Source organism: Physella acuta, unplaced genomic scaffold, assembly GCF_028476545.2.
Source record: "Physella acuta isolate Inbredline_101_S28 unplaced genomic scaffold, ASM2847654v3 ptg001410l, whole genome shotgun sequence".
NCBI lineage: Eukaryota > Metazoa > Mollusca > Gastropoda > Physidae > Physella > Physella acuta.
This window is the reverse complement of record NW_026732925.1, coordinates 1-17,478: the sequence shown is the minus strand read 5'-3', so window position 1 is coordinate 17,478 and position 17,478 is coordinate 1. Positions and strand designations below refer to the sequence as shown.

The 17,478-nt window shown below is 32.8% G+C and overlaps 1 protein-coding gene across 1 annotated transcript; it reads right to left on the bottom strand.

The window, feature by feature from the left end:
* Window positions 1-1,592: 1,592 nt before the first annotated feature.
* Window positions 1,593-16,221, bottom strand: LOC131927498 (mutS protein homolog 4; the record flags this gene model as incomplete). Its single annotated transcript, XM_059283171.1, has 14 exons — window positions 1,593-2,252; window positions 3,004-3,092; window positions 3,805-3,908; window positions 4,289-4,359; window positions 6,657-6,721; window positions 6,954-7,026; window positions 7,170-7,337; window positions 11,146-11,193; window positions 11,646-11,740; window positions 12,010-12,134; window positions 15,307-15,352; window positions 15,528-15,540; window positions 15,709-15,896; window positions 16,167-16,221. Coding segments are annotated over 14 exons (1,308 nt in total), but the record flags the coding sequence as incomplete, so codon positions are not given.
* Between the last annotated feature and the right edge of the window lie 1,257 nt (window positions 16,222-17,478).

Sequence of the window (17,478 nt, the reverse complement as noted above, 5' to 3'; positions counted from 1 at the left end):
TTCTTTCAGCAGAGCATTGCCTCCTCCTTCCCCAGCTTTCACTACTCATCTTTCTCGTTGTTGAACACGCTCACAGATCGATAAACTGAGACCTCATTGATTATTTCCTCCACGACGTGTTGCTAGTCACTGCAGGATTGCCATGTTTGAGAATGTTTTGGTTTCCTATCGTTAAACTGTACAGCATGCTTGCACTGCTAAGCTTTGTGTTTCCTCTTGTGTTTGCTACCTCTGACGTTACCATAATGATCAAACCAAAGCTACAGTACTGTTCGTTTTTCGCAAACAGGTCGCCTAAGATACAATTGAACTTAAAAAACTGTACGTGGTTTAAGGAAAACAGTTGTTGTCGTCAAGAAGAGATAGACGCTATTTTCTCCCGCGTAAAGCCGTTGAGGGGTTCGTCACCGGCATGCCAACGTTACACTAACTATCTTATGTGTTATGTCTGTGCACCCAACCAGAACAGCTTCTACATGCAAGAAAGTTTGACTGTCTGCGAGGAGTTCTGCGATGCATGGTATGACGCCTGCCAAAACGCAATCCTGAAAGGATATGTCCTCAAGGATCTCTACTCAAACGGATCAGAGTACTGTAACAGTCGAAGATTTAAGGTCGAATCTTCAAAGAAACACAATTGTTTTTTCTTTGATGCTAAACACGACAAGAGTGGTGCTCCGCATGTGCCACGTCTATGTGTTCTGTGGAGTGCACTAGTTCTAATACCAGCACTATTCCTGGATTACTTTTAGTATATTCCTAAATCAGTTATGTTCCATTACTAGTCATCCATGGAAACTTTTAATACTATCATATTAATATTTATTAATATACAACAAAGAATGTATACTACAAATCATGAATAGTTAAAGATGATATGTTTATATATGTGTGTGTAGGCCTATACTTTAAATATGTATATGCTTTAATCACTGCAGACTTAACATTAACGATGTTTTGCTAGTTTTAAAAATAATAATACAGTAGCATTGCTTACGTCATGGTGTCACCCCTATCCTCTTGTAATAATTATCGATTTGTACTTAAAAGACTATGTAGCTTTAATTAATCATTAATGGAAATGAAAAAAAAAAACATTTTTCTTCTGTCATAGTTTCACCCGGTGCGGTTCGCAACCCCAGCTGTGCCTGTACATCTATAGACAGATTCTATACTAATACTTTAACTAGTATATATAACTATACAACTAAATTAATTACCACAAAAGTTTGCAGAATTAACGCTTAGGTTTTTCATGAAGAAATACAATGGCGGTTTATGTTTAGGCCTTGTGACCTGTTGTAGACATTATTATATACGTGATGTAATTATCATATTTTAGAGAGAGAGAGCTAATGGGGACAGCGAGGTCGGGCCGGTAAAGCACACAGCTGCTAAACAGAAACGTTGCCATGGTAGATATTACTCGATAGTAGGGTACAGCAAACCATCTAGAAGAGAAAACTCCAAAACTAAACATCTGTGTAGTTTGTTCTTGAATGGAACGTCCATATGACGCATAACTTGTTGACACGCAATAAATTTAATTGGTTGTTTTTTTCCATTTATATCTAGTAAAAAAAAATCGTTGAAGTTGATTTAACTTGTTTAATTTGTTGTATTAATGTATGTGTTACATCTTTCTGTCTTGTAAATGTAATAGAACCTACTAATAAGCCTGTTAGTGTTAGCAACACCATTTATTTAGGACAACAAAAATTTGCAAATATTAGAATTAATAAAAAAAACAGACACACTTTATGCCTTTTGGCCAAAACCCTTCTAAAGCCTTCCATAACAATAAAGTATAAAGCTATTATTATGAATGCCCTTTTTGTAAAGTAGCATTTATTTTTTCAAATCAACAACAGAAAAAAAATATTACTGGTAATCAATGAAGAGAACTAAAAATTTAGTTTGTATGCAACATAAATGCAGGCACAATTTATGAATATCAATAAAAAAGTAATGGAAGAAATATTTAGATCCCCTGCATTAGTTAAATGAACAATAAATAAAAACAAAGCCTGAAAAAGTATTTTGAAACCAAATGAAAGAAATTTTGGTCTAGACCATATGAGTGCTTAGGCTGATTTAGTCAACTCTGTCAAATAGGTTCTATGAAGACTTTTGATATAAATTTTCAGAGAATCATTATCCATTCTGGAATTTTTGGCTATTTGAATTAACCTTGTGGCCAAGTTAAAGACTGCATTATTTTTAATCAGTTCTGGATCATTACTGTGAGTTTTCTGAAAAGGAAAAATAAACAACAAAACAAGCCATTTAGTATATATATATATATATATATATATATATATATATATATATATATATATATATATATATATATATATACACACATATATATATATACACACACACACATATATATATATACACACACATATATCTAAAGGTACAGTGTTTTGTGCACACAGGGTCTAAGGCCACTGATATTTTGTCCACAGGGACTTTGACCACAGAGGTCTTTGGCCACAGGTGGTTTATGCAGAGTGGGGGTTTGATCCCAGGCGTTTTTCGCATATGTGCTAAGGATTGACAAGGATAAAAAGTTGCATGATTATATTTTTAGGTGCGGCATATGTAATAATACAATTATTCATTATGTATGAATACAAGTAGTCTAGACCATCAGATATACTGACATTCTTGCATGCTATTGAACATCCATTATTTAGTTAACCATTTAAAGTTAAAGCATTACTTTTTTGAAAAATAATTGGCGTGCTTTTATCATTTATATGAGCTATTTATTTTCAAGTTTATCTACATTTTTCTACATATTGATCCACCAGAGAAAAGCATAACAGGATTTGGGTGGACTCAATGACATGTTACAACTTTAGCCAGGGACTAAAACTCAAGAATTTTGGGTTAGCAGTCGAACCCTACTTTTTGACCTCACCATCCCAGACTCAAAGCAGTGCATAGGTCTAATCTGCAATAATAACATTTCAGACAATATGTTTGCTAAAAAACCTGTTTTAGTGTATCAAGCTGTAGAGCAATTTGTATTGCATCTTGTATCACACTTGCTGGAAATGCAGACGTCTCAGCCAGTTTCAGACCTGATAAAAGCATGGAAAAGACAATTTATGACAGTATATCCTGTTAAGCTTTTCTCTGGTGGATCAATATGTAGAATAATGTAGATATACTTGAAAATACATATTACATATAAATGATGATTAAAGAATGATGATTACTAGTTTTTCTTTATTATTGTGGACTAAGTACAATAGATTTATATGTGAGCAGCTGGATTATTTAATTGTTCGAACGATGGTTTTGTGTGGAAGTAGTGCTGTCTTATTGGGCCAGCATTTGTTAAAAGTTTTAATCGTGATTGTTTATATTTTTACCAAGCTTAGTATTAAGGTTGTTGTCTTTTTATTAATTAATATGTGTATAGTTTTTTTTATTGTATTAGGAGTTAGTGTTATTAGAACTATTTGTTGGAGTGTTGTGTATGGGCGTTGTGCGGTTTGAAACCACAAATTTCAGAGGAATCTGCATCGACAGGTTCAGTTTAAATTTGATACTTAATTAGCCTATCTTTTTATTTTAGACTAAGGTTAAGTACTAGCTAGTCTGGGTTTAACTAGTCCTAGGGAGAATTAGATTAGGTAACCCCCCCCCCCCCCCCCCCCCCCCCCCGAAGAGATGCCTGGTAGAAACTCTGCCCCCCCCCCCCCCCCTTTTTTTTGTCCTGTAAGTGTAAGTGCTCACATATATGATAGAAAACTGCAATTAGTATATGCCTATAGAACATAAACCTACCATAATGTGTCTCAGGGGTGATGCCCCTGGAAAGGATATGAGTGTAAGAAACTTTTTCACATTTAGCTTCCTGGTTGAAAACTCTGTGTACTTCAAAGAAATAACTGAAAATATTGAAATGATTTTTGTGGACGGTTAGAACACCTTTAAATAGGAAGAAGAATAGAGAATACAATAAATTCAGTAGAAAAGTAACAGCCGATTTAGCCATGCCAAAAAAATCTTCTTGAACATGTAATAAGAGAGCTAGAGTTGGTTCGGTCAGCTAAAAATGGGTCAGTAAACCAGAAACAGGGTTAAGTTTAGCAATTGTTTAAAAATAAGAACTCTTTTTAAAAATATAGCACCCTAACCTATAGTTAAGAAAAAAAAAAGTATGGAAATGGCTATACATTGAGTATCTTGTAGATTAGCCCTATAGCAGAAGGATAGGAATAAATGATTTGATACACATGAAATTGATAATATGGAGTAAATTACTTACTTTGCAACATTGGGATATATTTTGCTTAAATCAGTCAGTTGTTTGAAATGTGTCACAAAAAAAGTAAAAGCCTGAAAAATTTAATTATCAAGCAAATGATATTTATATATACAGTGTTGTGATGTGAGGACAGGGTCGACAATAAACCAACACGAAGTCAGTGTATAATAAACTTCTTTATTGCTTGAAAGTGCTAATGAGACCTAGGCTGCCTATTAGAGAATGGACCCCCAAACTTTCCTAACCCCACCATTTATACCCTACCTAACCTCTAAGTTTCCTGCGCTATATGTCACTTTCCTACAAATAGTTCCTATGCTACAGAATTGTGTGTACTATTTATTTACATTCTTTAATCTCAATATAACTAAAATAGACAATAGTTTGAAGGGTAATGAAAACATTTAAACAAAAGGGCAAATACTTATATGTAACAATCCTAACATACAGGACATAATAGATAAATGGATAACAGAGTTACAAGTCTACAGCAGACATCAACAGGCATATAGCTGACATCCATATGCCTGTAGACATCTGTAGCATCAATAGGCTTATAGGGGTTTGCCATGGTAGGGCTGATAAAGCTCATGGTTGTTAAATTGAAAAAGTCCTGAGTCATAATAGACATGGGTGACCTCAATATGTTTTGTAGAAAATAGACATTTAGTGGACAATTTAGTGTAACTGGATATAGATTAGGGGTTAGGGTTAGGGTTTAATTAATTAAGAAAATGGTGAACAATTTAGAAAGACATTTATTTAAATTATAATCCTAGCTAGTTAATTTCCCATATACACTTTTTCAATTACATTTAAGCTTTATTCCATTATAACTTAGAAATTGTTATTCTCGGTTCCCAAAAAGATGCGCAACAGAAAAAAGCGGGGAAAAAAACCGCAACGGTAAAAAGTGCAAACAGAAAAATGCGTAACTAGAAATAAGTGCTGACAGAAAAATGAAAATTCATTGACATATGTTACATCTCTTGCGACAGCCTTAATTATTGCGTTGGGCTTGTATTAAAACTCACTTTGGACAAACTCAATTATATGCTATTTATTTTAACATGACAAGGTTAGCGTCACCCAACCAAAGCATGTATTGAACAGCATAATGGGCAGCATGTAGCCTATATAACAGAACAGCAATGGTTGTTGATATCACTTTGCATTAATTGTTTGGTAAACATTTTCAGAAACAAGGTTATAAAGAAACAAAGAGAGATGGAGTTTTATTATAACATCAGGCTTTGACTCAGACCTACTCCAATGGCGTCTACATTATTAAACTGATTAACTATTTAATGTAGGGCTCAATGAACTTACCTTATGCCAAACCAGTTTGAAAGCTCAAATTTTGTACACTGTTACTAAGCTAGCAAAATGGGGAAATGTGCATAATCTATTTCATGTACGCAAACACCCAACCACCTACTTAACTACCCACCTGTAAATATATATATATATATATATATATATATATATATATATATATATATATATATATATATATATATATATATAAATACGAGGTAGGTAGGTAGGTGCGTCATGATGAAATAAGATTAAATACATCATTATGAAGGGTGTTTTATCAGGGTATTTTGGTGCGAATGAATGTTGGTGCGAGTAATATAACGAATGCATGTTTGACAATGCGGATGAAAGAGAGTGAAGTTTTGCGATAGGAACGGGCTGTTATGGTATGCAAGCTAGGCAGTTCGGACTAGGGAGAATGTAAGATATCAAGGATAGTTTTATGTGATTTAAACGAATATAGAAGTTGAATAAATATTTAACAAGAAAATAATAGGCATTGTGTCAAGTGATTATCGCCTGTACCGTTGTGATGTGAATGCTCATGGTAGTGGTATTCTTTAAATAGTAGTAGATAGCGTCATGTCAAACACAACCCTCTCACAGCAGCCCTAACAATCATGTATAAATGTGTCATCTAGTCCATGTAGGTCTTTGTGCTAAAATTTCTCTTTGCACATTTTTCTATGTGGGCTTTTATCTGTTTACGCTGGTCACTGTATTCTCTGTATCAGCAGGTATACTACAATGTTAGGGGGTCATCTAATTCTCCTATATAAAAAGACTACCAAACAAAACCCCACAGTACAAAGTCACCAACAAATTCCTCCTATTTCATTTGACAAAAAAGTGCTTGGATTTTAGATTTCTTATAAGCTCTTTTATAATCAATGAATTTACATTCACAAAAATGTAAACTTCAGTTAGTTTTGTTTTGATGAGCAGCTTAATGTGAAATTAAAAGTTGATGTTCACATCAAACTCATCACCTCCGCACATTCATTTTAGGTCAGCCCCCCCCCCCCCCCCCCCCAAAAAAAAAAATTACCTTTGTTTTTAAGAAATGTTCAGAAATAGACCAGCAAATACCAACTCCCTCCTCAGCGCTAGTACCTGAAAAAAACCTCAATATAAAAAGACATGCCAAACTTAGATTATACATAGAGGTATTAGACAAATAAATGTCCTATACAAATAGATCAACATGAAAAGATTGTGATGACAAAAGTCAATGTATCAGACAACCATTCTGCCCATCCTAGTTACGTTGATTAAATAGGTACCATACATAATCCTAGACCAAGGTTAATATGGAGGTAAAAGATCTCCATTGATTGACCCCTACCTCTTCCTAACTCGTCAATGATTATTAATGAGTTATCTGTTATATTTTGTAAAATATAGTTGGTCTCTTTCATCTGCAACATAAAGTGTAACAAAACAATTGATAGATTCTTCAAAATAGTTAAAGCAGACAGGCTTAAACAAAATTGTGTTCTTATAATATTTACTGAACCCATCCAAACAATTTAGGTAGACTATTCTTTACTACTTGACTTACCTCAAGAGTGAATGTGGATGAATTAGATTCCATATCATCATCTGAACCAAGCCTGCTAAAAATCTGGTCTGCAATACGAAAGGATGCGTACTGTGCTGGAACAAAAGAACCCATCTGTGCCATAATTTGTAGCAGTGCAACTTGCCGTAGATAAGTAGACTTACCTCCCTTAAAAGATAATAAGCCACCTTTTACAACTATTAAATAATAATAATAAAACTATTTTAAAACGGTAACAACAGTAACGCACAAAGGCCCCTTTTCACACTGGCCGTTAATACTAAAAGATTTCAACAACATTTTAATAAAATAACTATTTAATATTAAAGACATTATAGTAAAATAGCTTTTTGAAAATACGTAATAAAAATTTACCTTTTCATTATAATAAAATGGAATAGAATGAATGAGAAATGCTTTCAGGTTTGTTTTGAACATAGTTTCAGTTACAGTGAGATAGTTTTATTTTATTAGAAAGACTGTTCCACAAATTGATACCTGAGTAGATGAAGCTTTATATTTGGAAAGAAGTTGTTTATGGGATGGGTAAACTAAGACACCAATAAAAAAATTTTGTTATAAGAAAATAGGTCTGAGAAAGCAAGAAACATTTTGTATAGAGGTTGCTTTGGTATTTGTTAATCTATTGGAAGAATATTAGTTTAACTGCAAGAATCTAAACTACTAGATAAGACAGACACCAGTCTTACAGCCCATTTTTTTGTACTGTTAAGGACACTTTGTTTATGAAGCTGCATCTCCAGACTAGAATAAATAAAGCATGATCTAACATAGATTATATAAAAGCATAGCAAATAGCCTTAAGTTGCTCTTATATTAATACACATTTTTTATCCTAGCTAGCAGGAAAGTAGCTTTCAATAAGGACATTTTTATAAGATGAATATGATCTGATGAAGTAAGTTTTTGATATATATTCTATAACCAAGTTAGAAGAGGGAGGGGGTGGTGGGGTGTGGTGGTGTCTAAAAGCCTAAATCTAATCTACCCCCAAGGCTAATCAACTATTGGGCATCAGTGCAATTGCGGCTTAACCCATGACAGTTAAACCCAAACAAAAAAAAAAAACAAGATAATTAACTTAACTTAAACTTTGTTGCAAAAAAAAAAAAGAACCAAACATAAAAAAGAAATCTCAAATACACTTCAATAAGCTAAACCTACACTTGTCAAACATAGCTAAACACCACAAATGGAACAAAAAAAACCACTAACAAAACTGTTTATAAAGACATAGAGACCAGAAGTCCAGACACTGCATTATACAACGTACAAAGATTACTTTCTTAGATTTGCACACAATAGTTGATTAGGTTTAATTGGGTGAAATTGCATTTTGTTCATTTTTGTTCAGTTGGCTAACAGGGTGCTACAAGTAGGTTTGAGTTATATTTTGGAGCAAGTTTTCATTCAATTTTATTATAGCTGTGTGACAAGAATGAAGCTTTCTGAACCCAGATTGATTGGTGTGGGAAAGATTATGTTTTCTAGATAGTTTGGCATGCATTTGATTATATGCATTTCTAATAGTTTAGAAAGGGAAGAAAGTATAGAAATTGGCTTTTAGTTGTTTGGGTCTTGGATGTAACCTTTTTTGTTTAGTGGTATAACTTAAATGTTTCCGATATAAAATATAAATCAAAACTTCAGAGATTAAATGGAGCTGATAAATTAATTACTAGAAAAAATGTCAAAATAGTTGTAGATATTTTAAGGGATCTGATGCCATCATAAACCACAGGAACTTATATTTAAAACTCAATCCTATCACGATGAGAGTTGCAACAGAATGTTAATAAACAAATTTAGACTGTTATTTTCTTCCAATCAAGTAGACAAAGAGAAGATAACATATACAATACAGTACAGTTTGCACCAATAACTGTATTTACATACACTGTTCACCCAGTTTTAACAAAAGTCAAAATTTCTGACTTATTTGACACAACTCACCTATTACTACTATTACTTTTAAAGAGATTAAGAGGTTTAAAAAGCAACATTATTTTTCACAAAAAAAACTACCTTCAATAATTATAGGTTAACAGATGTTTCATCAACCTGCGTTCAGTGATAGATTTTTAGACCCCTCCCCCATTTTTATGGGCTCCCAAATTTTTCTCTCATCAACAGTAAAATAAAAAGGAAAACAAATGTGTATTAAAAAATAAATTACTTTGATAATTAAATATTTTTGATAGTTTAAGTACTAGTATTAGCTTAAAAAAATGTTTCAAATATTAAATGCATGCATAGGGGTGCGCCACAAGTTAACCTACATCTGTGACTTGCTTTTGACCACAAACAAAATTTTTAAAACTTACAATGAGCTGAATATGGTACAAGATAGGAGAAATGCGACCAATCCAGGATTAAAGAGCATTTGTAAAGTGCAGATGGTGCTAAAGTGGGTTGACATTTAAAACAAAAGCTGCTACTCCTTGTTGTATTCTTCTGCGTTCTTAAATTTAGTTTTGGAAGAAGAGACTCCCACCAACACAATTAAGTATACATGTCAACTTGTTTGCGCCATTCAGGCCATTGACTCAGATTTCAGCCTTCTTTTCTTTTTGGATTTGCTTTGACAGCTACAATTTAGTAGCTTTTGAAAAGTTTTTCTTTATTGGTCATCCATTACGATGTCCACACATTTTAAAACAAAAAAGAACTCTAAACTTGCATATAAAATGCAGTGCTTTAGTTAAAAACAAAAACCAGACCAACAGGTAAATAAATCACAGTATGTCTACACATACTAAGGTCATCCATAACGTAAATTACATCAACAATTTTAACCAACTTCCCCTCCCCTACACCCTAAAAATTGCTGTATTGTTTTTTTTTGGACATCACTATTTTATTTAATTGCAAGTTAAACATACTTTTCAAAATGTGAAAAGCAAGTGTGTTCTCACTCTATGAACACCCCACCCTGACCCTTGTCAAACAATGTCACAGAAAAGACTAAAAAGTAAATCGAATAAGAGGTCATGGATAAAGTTGTCTAATAACTAATGTTAAGATGAATATTATAATTCATCCTAAATGTTAAATACTTTGCACATGAGGTTTTTTTGTAGTGAGGAAAATGATTTAAAAAATTATCAAATAAACGTTTCAAACTTAATTTTCTTAACATAGTGTATATTCAGCTTTTAAAATTTTGTAAGTCTAATAAGACATTACTGACAATCACAAATCCCCAAATCAATCATTAGCATTGCAAGGTGCACAAGGCTTGTTACTGAGGGGATATAAAATTTTATATTTTTGAGGACGTCATAAATGGATGACCAGTTATTAACACTTTGAGCTAGGTTTAAACTGTAGTTTGGGTAAATATTGGAAAAGTCACCCTAATAGTACTGGGGAAGCAGTAGCTGATGAGTGCAGTCCTGGTTTCTGGCATGACTATACCAGTGCTAGTGGGGCATTGGGTTGCTCCCTTGTGAATACCTTACACCTGGGTCCACTGATTGGGAATACTACACAGGAGTGATAGATACTACTTTAATCAGCAATCAAATTGCACCAGGGACATCATCTTGTAATTGAGGGTGGGTGACCCAGAGCACCCCAGGTCCCACATGAGCTACAACAATCAATGACTAAACTGAAAAAAGGGACATCTTTTCTGGATCAACCATATCAAAAAAAAGGTGCTGGGAAAAGTCAGGCTAGATTTGTTAAAATATAATCATTTAATCTCACGGCTTAGTTGAACTTTGTTAGGTTTTGGTTTTCAATCATGTCAGTGGCTGTGTGTTATTTAAAAAATAATTTATCTACTAGACCTAACCAATCTATTCAACCGCAGAAGTTAGACCAACATAAAAAAACAAATGAAGAGAAAGTTAATTTTTGTCAGCTCAATGGGTTTTCCATCAGAACCATCTGATTGATAATGACTACTAGTTTTGTCAGTTAAAAACTTATTAATGAAAGCAGCTTTTACCATATTAGGGCCTGTTATCACAACAAAATTTCTGTGTTCAGAAGAGTACTGTAAAACAATAAAGTAAAGACTTTAGAGCATAACTTGAATATTTCTATTGAATTTACATTGTTTTAATGTATTCTTTATTTGGATGAATTTTTCAAGTTGAATGCCATGAATGAAAATGTTTTTCTGACCTCCAAGAGAAGAGATGAACTAGCAGTCAAATGATCTTAAATAGGGTCAATAGCATCTCTTTACTTGGATGACAGAAAAACTGTCATAGGGGTGATGCCAATGTTGAAATTGTTATTATTTAGTAGATGAAAACAGCCTCTTGTTAAAAATAAATTAATTTAATTATAACATTAGACATAGGTATTATGTTGGTAAAAACATTTTTTTCAAAAACTTACTTCAATTGTAAGATGGACATTTGAAATAATACACTATCTGAAGTAGTACATGCAGGCATACATGAGATGACCTTTTAGAACTAAATGTTAACAACAACTTACTGTGTCATTGGCTATGAGATTATCATGTGAGACTTTTTTCAACATTGGATGGGCACCTTGTTTTATGGCTAAAGTATCAGTAAACTCTGGACATACTAGATGGAAACAACATTGTTTTTAACTTCATGGAATTGTTTCAAATGAAGGTTTACATAAATTAATTCATTATTGACAAGTGACATTTTTTCCTAAGTAAAATCTTAAGTAAATAAAAAAAAACAAATTTATAAAACAAATTTTTAAATATTGTGCTTACCTTATATTAATAAAAACAATTTTAAAAATAGCAAATGGATACCGATAAGTAAAATTAAATTTTTGTTGCATATTTTAATCTATGACTGTAAAAATAATGAAGATTTACCATATGATGAAACAGTAGCAGCATGAGCAAATGAAAGTATGAGATCAACCATGGATACAATGTCTGACAGCTGATAGAGGCAACCTATGTGTTCATGCACTGATCCTAGTAGTTCTGAGACTATGCTGACACACCAACAAGAGAAATAAGTATGAAGATTTTCAAAAACACAAATAAGTGGCGACATTTTTCTTGGGGTCGGGGGGTTAGAGTTAGGGTTATTTGGTTCACTAGTGTAATATTAAGTTTAAGGACCTCAAACATTAGTAGGGTTAACAGTGGCTCCTCTTAATAAATTTCCCTTTGAACTTTTAAATGCATATTCAAATTCTATAGTGTAAAAGAATTAACGTTATTTCATCATATTATATTATAAATAACTAGCGAGCCCGTCCTCGCGCGTTGCTGAAGGGTTAAAAAAAATGTCCCATGGCAAATCGTACCCTGCCGGGGCGCAGTCAGACGGCCTGATTCAGTTTAGGGAATGACTATAATACTACTTATCCATATTCTACCACAATCTTTAAAGCCAACATATGCATGACAAGTGTGCCAAAAGTGGTAAGTTATTTTTTGTTAAAAAAGAAACACTCCATTTGATATTAATAAACAAAATACAACACAATAAACCTTAAAATATGCCGTTTAAATAGTTGACACATGACATAAGACAAAATATAACAAAGTTACTACAGTGCAGTCTAGTCACCAAACTTTTATTATTGCTTTGTGAGCCATCAAAAAATGAAAAAAAAACAAAAAACCCAATATTTACAGGAGGACTGGATAACAAATGTCATTTCAAAAAGGGAAAACAGAACTACACTTGAATTTTTACGTGGCATAGTGTACAATTTATCATACTAGGCCCTATTTTTTTTCTATTTTGTAATATACCTTTATCATTATGTAACTGGTTTTCAATAAAAAATTAAACATGTCTGTAATTGTAGTTTGTTGATTTATAAAACATGTCGGCCTTTTAGCAGTCGGCCTTTTGACTGGATCCCATTTCTGCTGGTTAAAAGAAATTGTTTTTCTTTATCTGCTGTGTCTTACATTTCAAAAGCAGTTTTTCGTTTTTCCTCCTTTGTCCCATGGGTGTTTCATTGTTGGCAGAACCACAACAAATTATCCTGAAGCAATCTAATATTAAGTTCAATTGGAGGTCATTGAGTCCACCCCGCTCTGATGGGTACCTGACTCACATTACAGAAAGTAAAGGCAGTTGGGAATAGTGCTGACCACACTATCTCTTTCTTTCTTATGCTGAGGTCAAAGAAACTGCCAAGTTCAAAAGGGTAACTTTACTAACTGGATTATGGGGCATCTATACAATAATACAAAGCATGAGAGTGGGGTCCTCCAAATCCCATCACATACCTGATTTTTGTGATAATGTGCTTTTTTTGGGAGAGAGGTGTACTTTGAAAAAAAATAATAAGATTAGTATTAATTTTAAAATATAAGTAAAGAAAAACATAAGTTTTGTGACTTTTTCAATAATTTTAATGGGGTTGGGGTGGAGGGGTTAACCTTGAATAGTATGCATCACTTTACTTATAAACAATTATCCAGTCACGATCTCTATGGAAATTCTTGGTGGCCATAATGTTCTAGGCAAATCTTTGTGTTGTCAAGGGTGGCTTGACACACATGTTTACCTAAACTTACAAAGTACTTCTAAATCCTCAGTTTTGTATCTACTGAATTAGCTGGACAAGCTGTCCCCAAAAGTACAAACTTAGTTGTGCATTATACAAGGTTTTCCCTGGTCGATTCATCTGTGTCATACCATACCAGTTTGTAAACTCATTCTTTACAAGAACCTCTATTTTCAGTTGACTAGCTCTGTCTAAATTGTCTTAACTCTAGTTGACCCGCAATGACCTTGGCTCCCAGTAAGTATAAACACTAGTTGTCCAAGTGTAGCACCTGTCCACCCTGGCAATCTATTTTAAGCTTCAACAGATGATGTTTCAACAACTCAGTCTCTATCAATCCAACTTTCTCAAGCAGTAAACATTGTCAAACACTAATTACATTCAAAAGGGGTTTGGGAATCTACTTTTCTAGTTACAATTATAAGAATGATTAAAATTCATATTTGTCCTTTAATTTAATATAATTATTTTTATTTTGTTTGGGGATGGGGTGGTGGGGAATGCACCCCCCCCCCCCTTCCTTCCCTCCCTCGAAAGAATGCTTGAAAGAAACTCTGAAAGTAACTAGGGCTTTAATAGAGTAACTAGGTCTTTAATAAAAAAAATAAACAACAAGACCTTATAAAGTAATTTTTTGGTGGGCCTATAGATTAATTCTTCTGTCAGACGGAAACTGAAAATATGTTGATACACTTAAAATAAAGATAAGAGATAAACTTGGTTAATTTAGATTTTTAATAATTAATTATTTATTTAATTACAGCCTAAATGGTATTTAGGCAAAATTGTAATGCCTTAGACATTACAATTTTTCATTAAAACTTGTTTGGGATTTAATTAAAGAAATTATAAGTAATTATAAAAAATGTAGCTTCTAGTAGGGCCAGAGAAGTTATTTGCTCTGTTATAGGCTCCTGCCCTGTTTTTCTGACAGTGCAAATAAGAAGGAGAAACTGGCGCTGGGTGGGGGACACACTGCAAAAAGCTCACCCAAATGTGACACACCAAGCGCATGAGTGGAACCCTAGGGAAAGCAGAAGAGAGGGTGCCCAAGACAGACCTGGAGGCAGAGTCTTCTTGAAGAACTGAAGCCAACAGGGATGTCTTAATAGCCGGGTTTCAGGCGAAATGGAAGGAAATGGTGGAGGCTCATGTTCCATAAGCAGCAAAGAGGACTAAGTTAAGTAAGTCAAAAGAAGTTATATATTTTGAAATTGTGTGCTCAAAAACTCAAGATCAGTATATTTAAAGTAATTTTACAATCAGCTGAGAGCTAGGAATTAGGATGTGCTTATACTAGGTTTTGACGCATGACTCATCTGGAAATTTAGAATTATGTTCTATGTTTTCACTCAAGAAGCGAAAACAAAAACTTGACCCAGAAAATAAAAAGGGGCGTGGTTTCGTGCCCAGCGACTCAGAAGATGTTCCATTGTTCCATGTACCCATAACACGTTTAGTATACACTTAAGTCAAGTCTAGTATACATGTTGTAAGTGTAAATGCTGTGTAATGGATTCAGAAAGAATCTGAAAGACGTTTGGGTTCAAAGGTTTAGTGTGCACTGAGGAAAACTAACTGGGAAATCAATCCTTTTCTTGAAAAAAATTAAAACAGTAAAAATGTAACTTACATATTAGACATCATATAAATTTCGTCTAGTGCTATTTTAATTCTTTCTGGAGAAAAAACAGAGATGATTTTGTAAAAACATTAATTACCACTTATTTACATTAAAACAATAAAAAATAAATTATTGAAGTATACAAAGACTATTTTTAACATAAGATAAAAACATGAAAGTATAACAGTAAATTAATATAAAATAGGGTGAAAATTGACTATCCTACTTGCCATTTTGTTGAATCTAGACAGGATATCATGAAAATACAAATATAATTTTAAATGATGTCAATTAGAAGCATCTATCACATAAACAATTAGAAATTTGTAATGTTACATCATACTTAAAACATCACAATTTTCTTTTACTTAATAAGCAGATTTAATTTCATTCAATAATTCTCGTCCTTACCACGTCCATAGTTGTAAAACTCAAAGTGTTTTTAAATTTTGTCACTTTGATAAATACAGGTGGTAGGCTGTCTGATGAATATTTACTGTTTCCTCGTTCTGCTGTCATCTGAATGTGAAACCCTCGTAGACTGCTATAAGCTGTCCTTAGTGCAAGTTTATGTGTCTCTGAAAGCTGCTGGACAATAGCTGTAAAATACAAGAGAATACTAAATAACAGAGGTTAGCATACACTAGCTGTAAGCAGAGTTTCTTCCAGGCATCTCACAGGCAGGCACAGAAAGTCTAACCCCCCCCCCCCCCCAAGAGACTGAACTGTTCACCTATATGAGCCTCAAATCTTGAATATACGTTGCCTAGTGGAAAATGAGCTACTTCACAATAACAACAGCATTGAAGTGAAGGTTGGCATTGAATTACAAGATACAAGAGAATTGAATTGAAGAGAGTACAACTTGCCATGTATGTCATCCACTAGTTCAGAATAGGTCCTTCTTGCCACATCTAAAAGTCCCTTCAAAGTTAAAAATTATTAATGTTTTTATTTTATAAGAACAATGCAGTTTTCAACAAAAAGTTTAACCATTTTAAAATAATATTCTAAATTATTTGTTCAAGTGTAATATTAAAACCTTATTTTGAACAATAAACCATTACTTAACAGCTGAATTTTTTGAAGGTTTTAAATTTTTTATTTACTAATGAGTAAAACACAGTTAAGTGTGTCAAAATCATCAGTCTTAAATTTGGAATTTTGGATCATTGAATGTGGTCATGGCATATACCATCTACTTTTACATTTTAAAAACAAATATAACTCATGTCCTGCATATTAGATATAAATTTAAGATAGCAGTGCTCTTATTATTTTTAAACCACTACTCAGGAGATAAATAAATAAAGGCATTTATACCTAGAACAGAGGGTCAGCCCATACCACCACCCCCCCACCCCCACCCCAAGGTACAACAAACATTGTCATAAAAACCCAGAACCCCACCTTGCGGGTGAAGATTATAATGCTTTTAACATTTTTTTTTTTCTTGCCAAAAACAAAATGCGTTTAATACTTTGAGTGAGTTTGTGGTTGGTAAGGGGAAAAAAATAATGTATTTATACTATGACATTTAAAACAATCATGCTACTTATTTTTCTCAACAAATTCTGCATTCTATTTTAATGCTTAGACCCTATAAATATAAATCACAGAAAATTTGAAATCTGTATATCAGTTAATAGGTAAACAATGCATGTTATTGAAATAGTAAATTGGTAGTAAGTCTAGGGAGGTCTACTAAATGGGATGCATGTGGAAGACAGGGTAAAGGGGGTGGTTCTAAAATCCAAAATTTTATGCTCATATTCCTGTAGCTGCCATAAGTGAGTTAATTTGCATATAATTTTTATTGTAGTGGCTATTATCAACCCCACATAATTCATCTATGTGGTTAAAATTAATTTTAATGTCAATAAGAACATTTCTGATTTTCATTACAGGCTCAGTATTCATTACAATAATAGTTCAAGTTTAAAAACCATCCTTTACTTGAAGCAGTTCATAAAATTTATAATGTACAAGTTTTAAGAAAAATATTCTATAGCATATATATATACATATATATATTTATGTATATATATATATTTATGTATATATATATATTTATGTATATATATATATATAGTATATTTATGTATATATATATATTTATGTATATATATATATTTATGTATATATATATATTTATGTATATATATATATTTATATATAAAT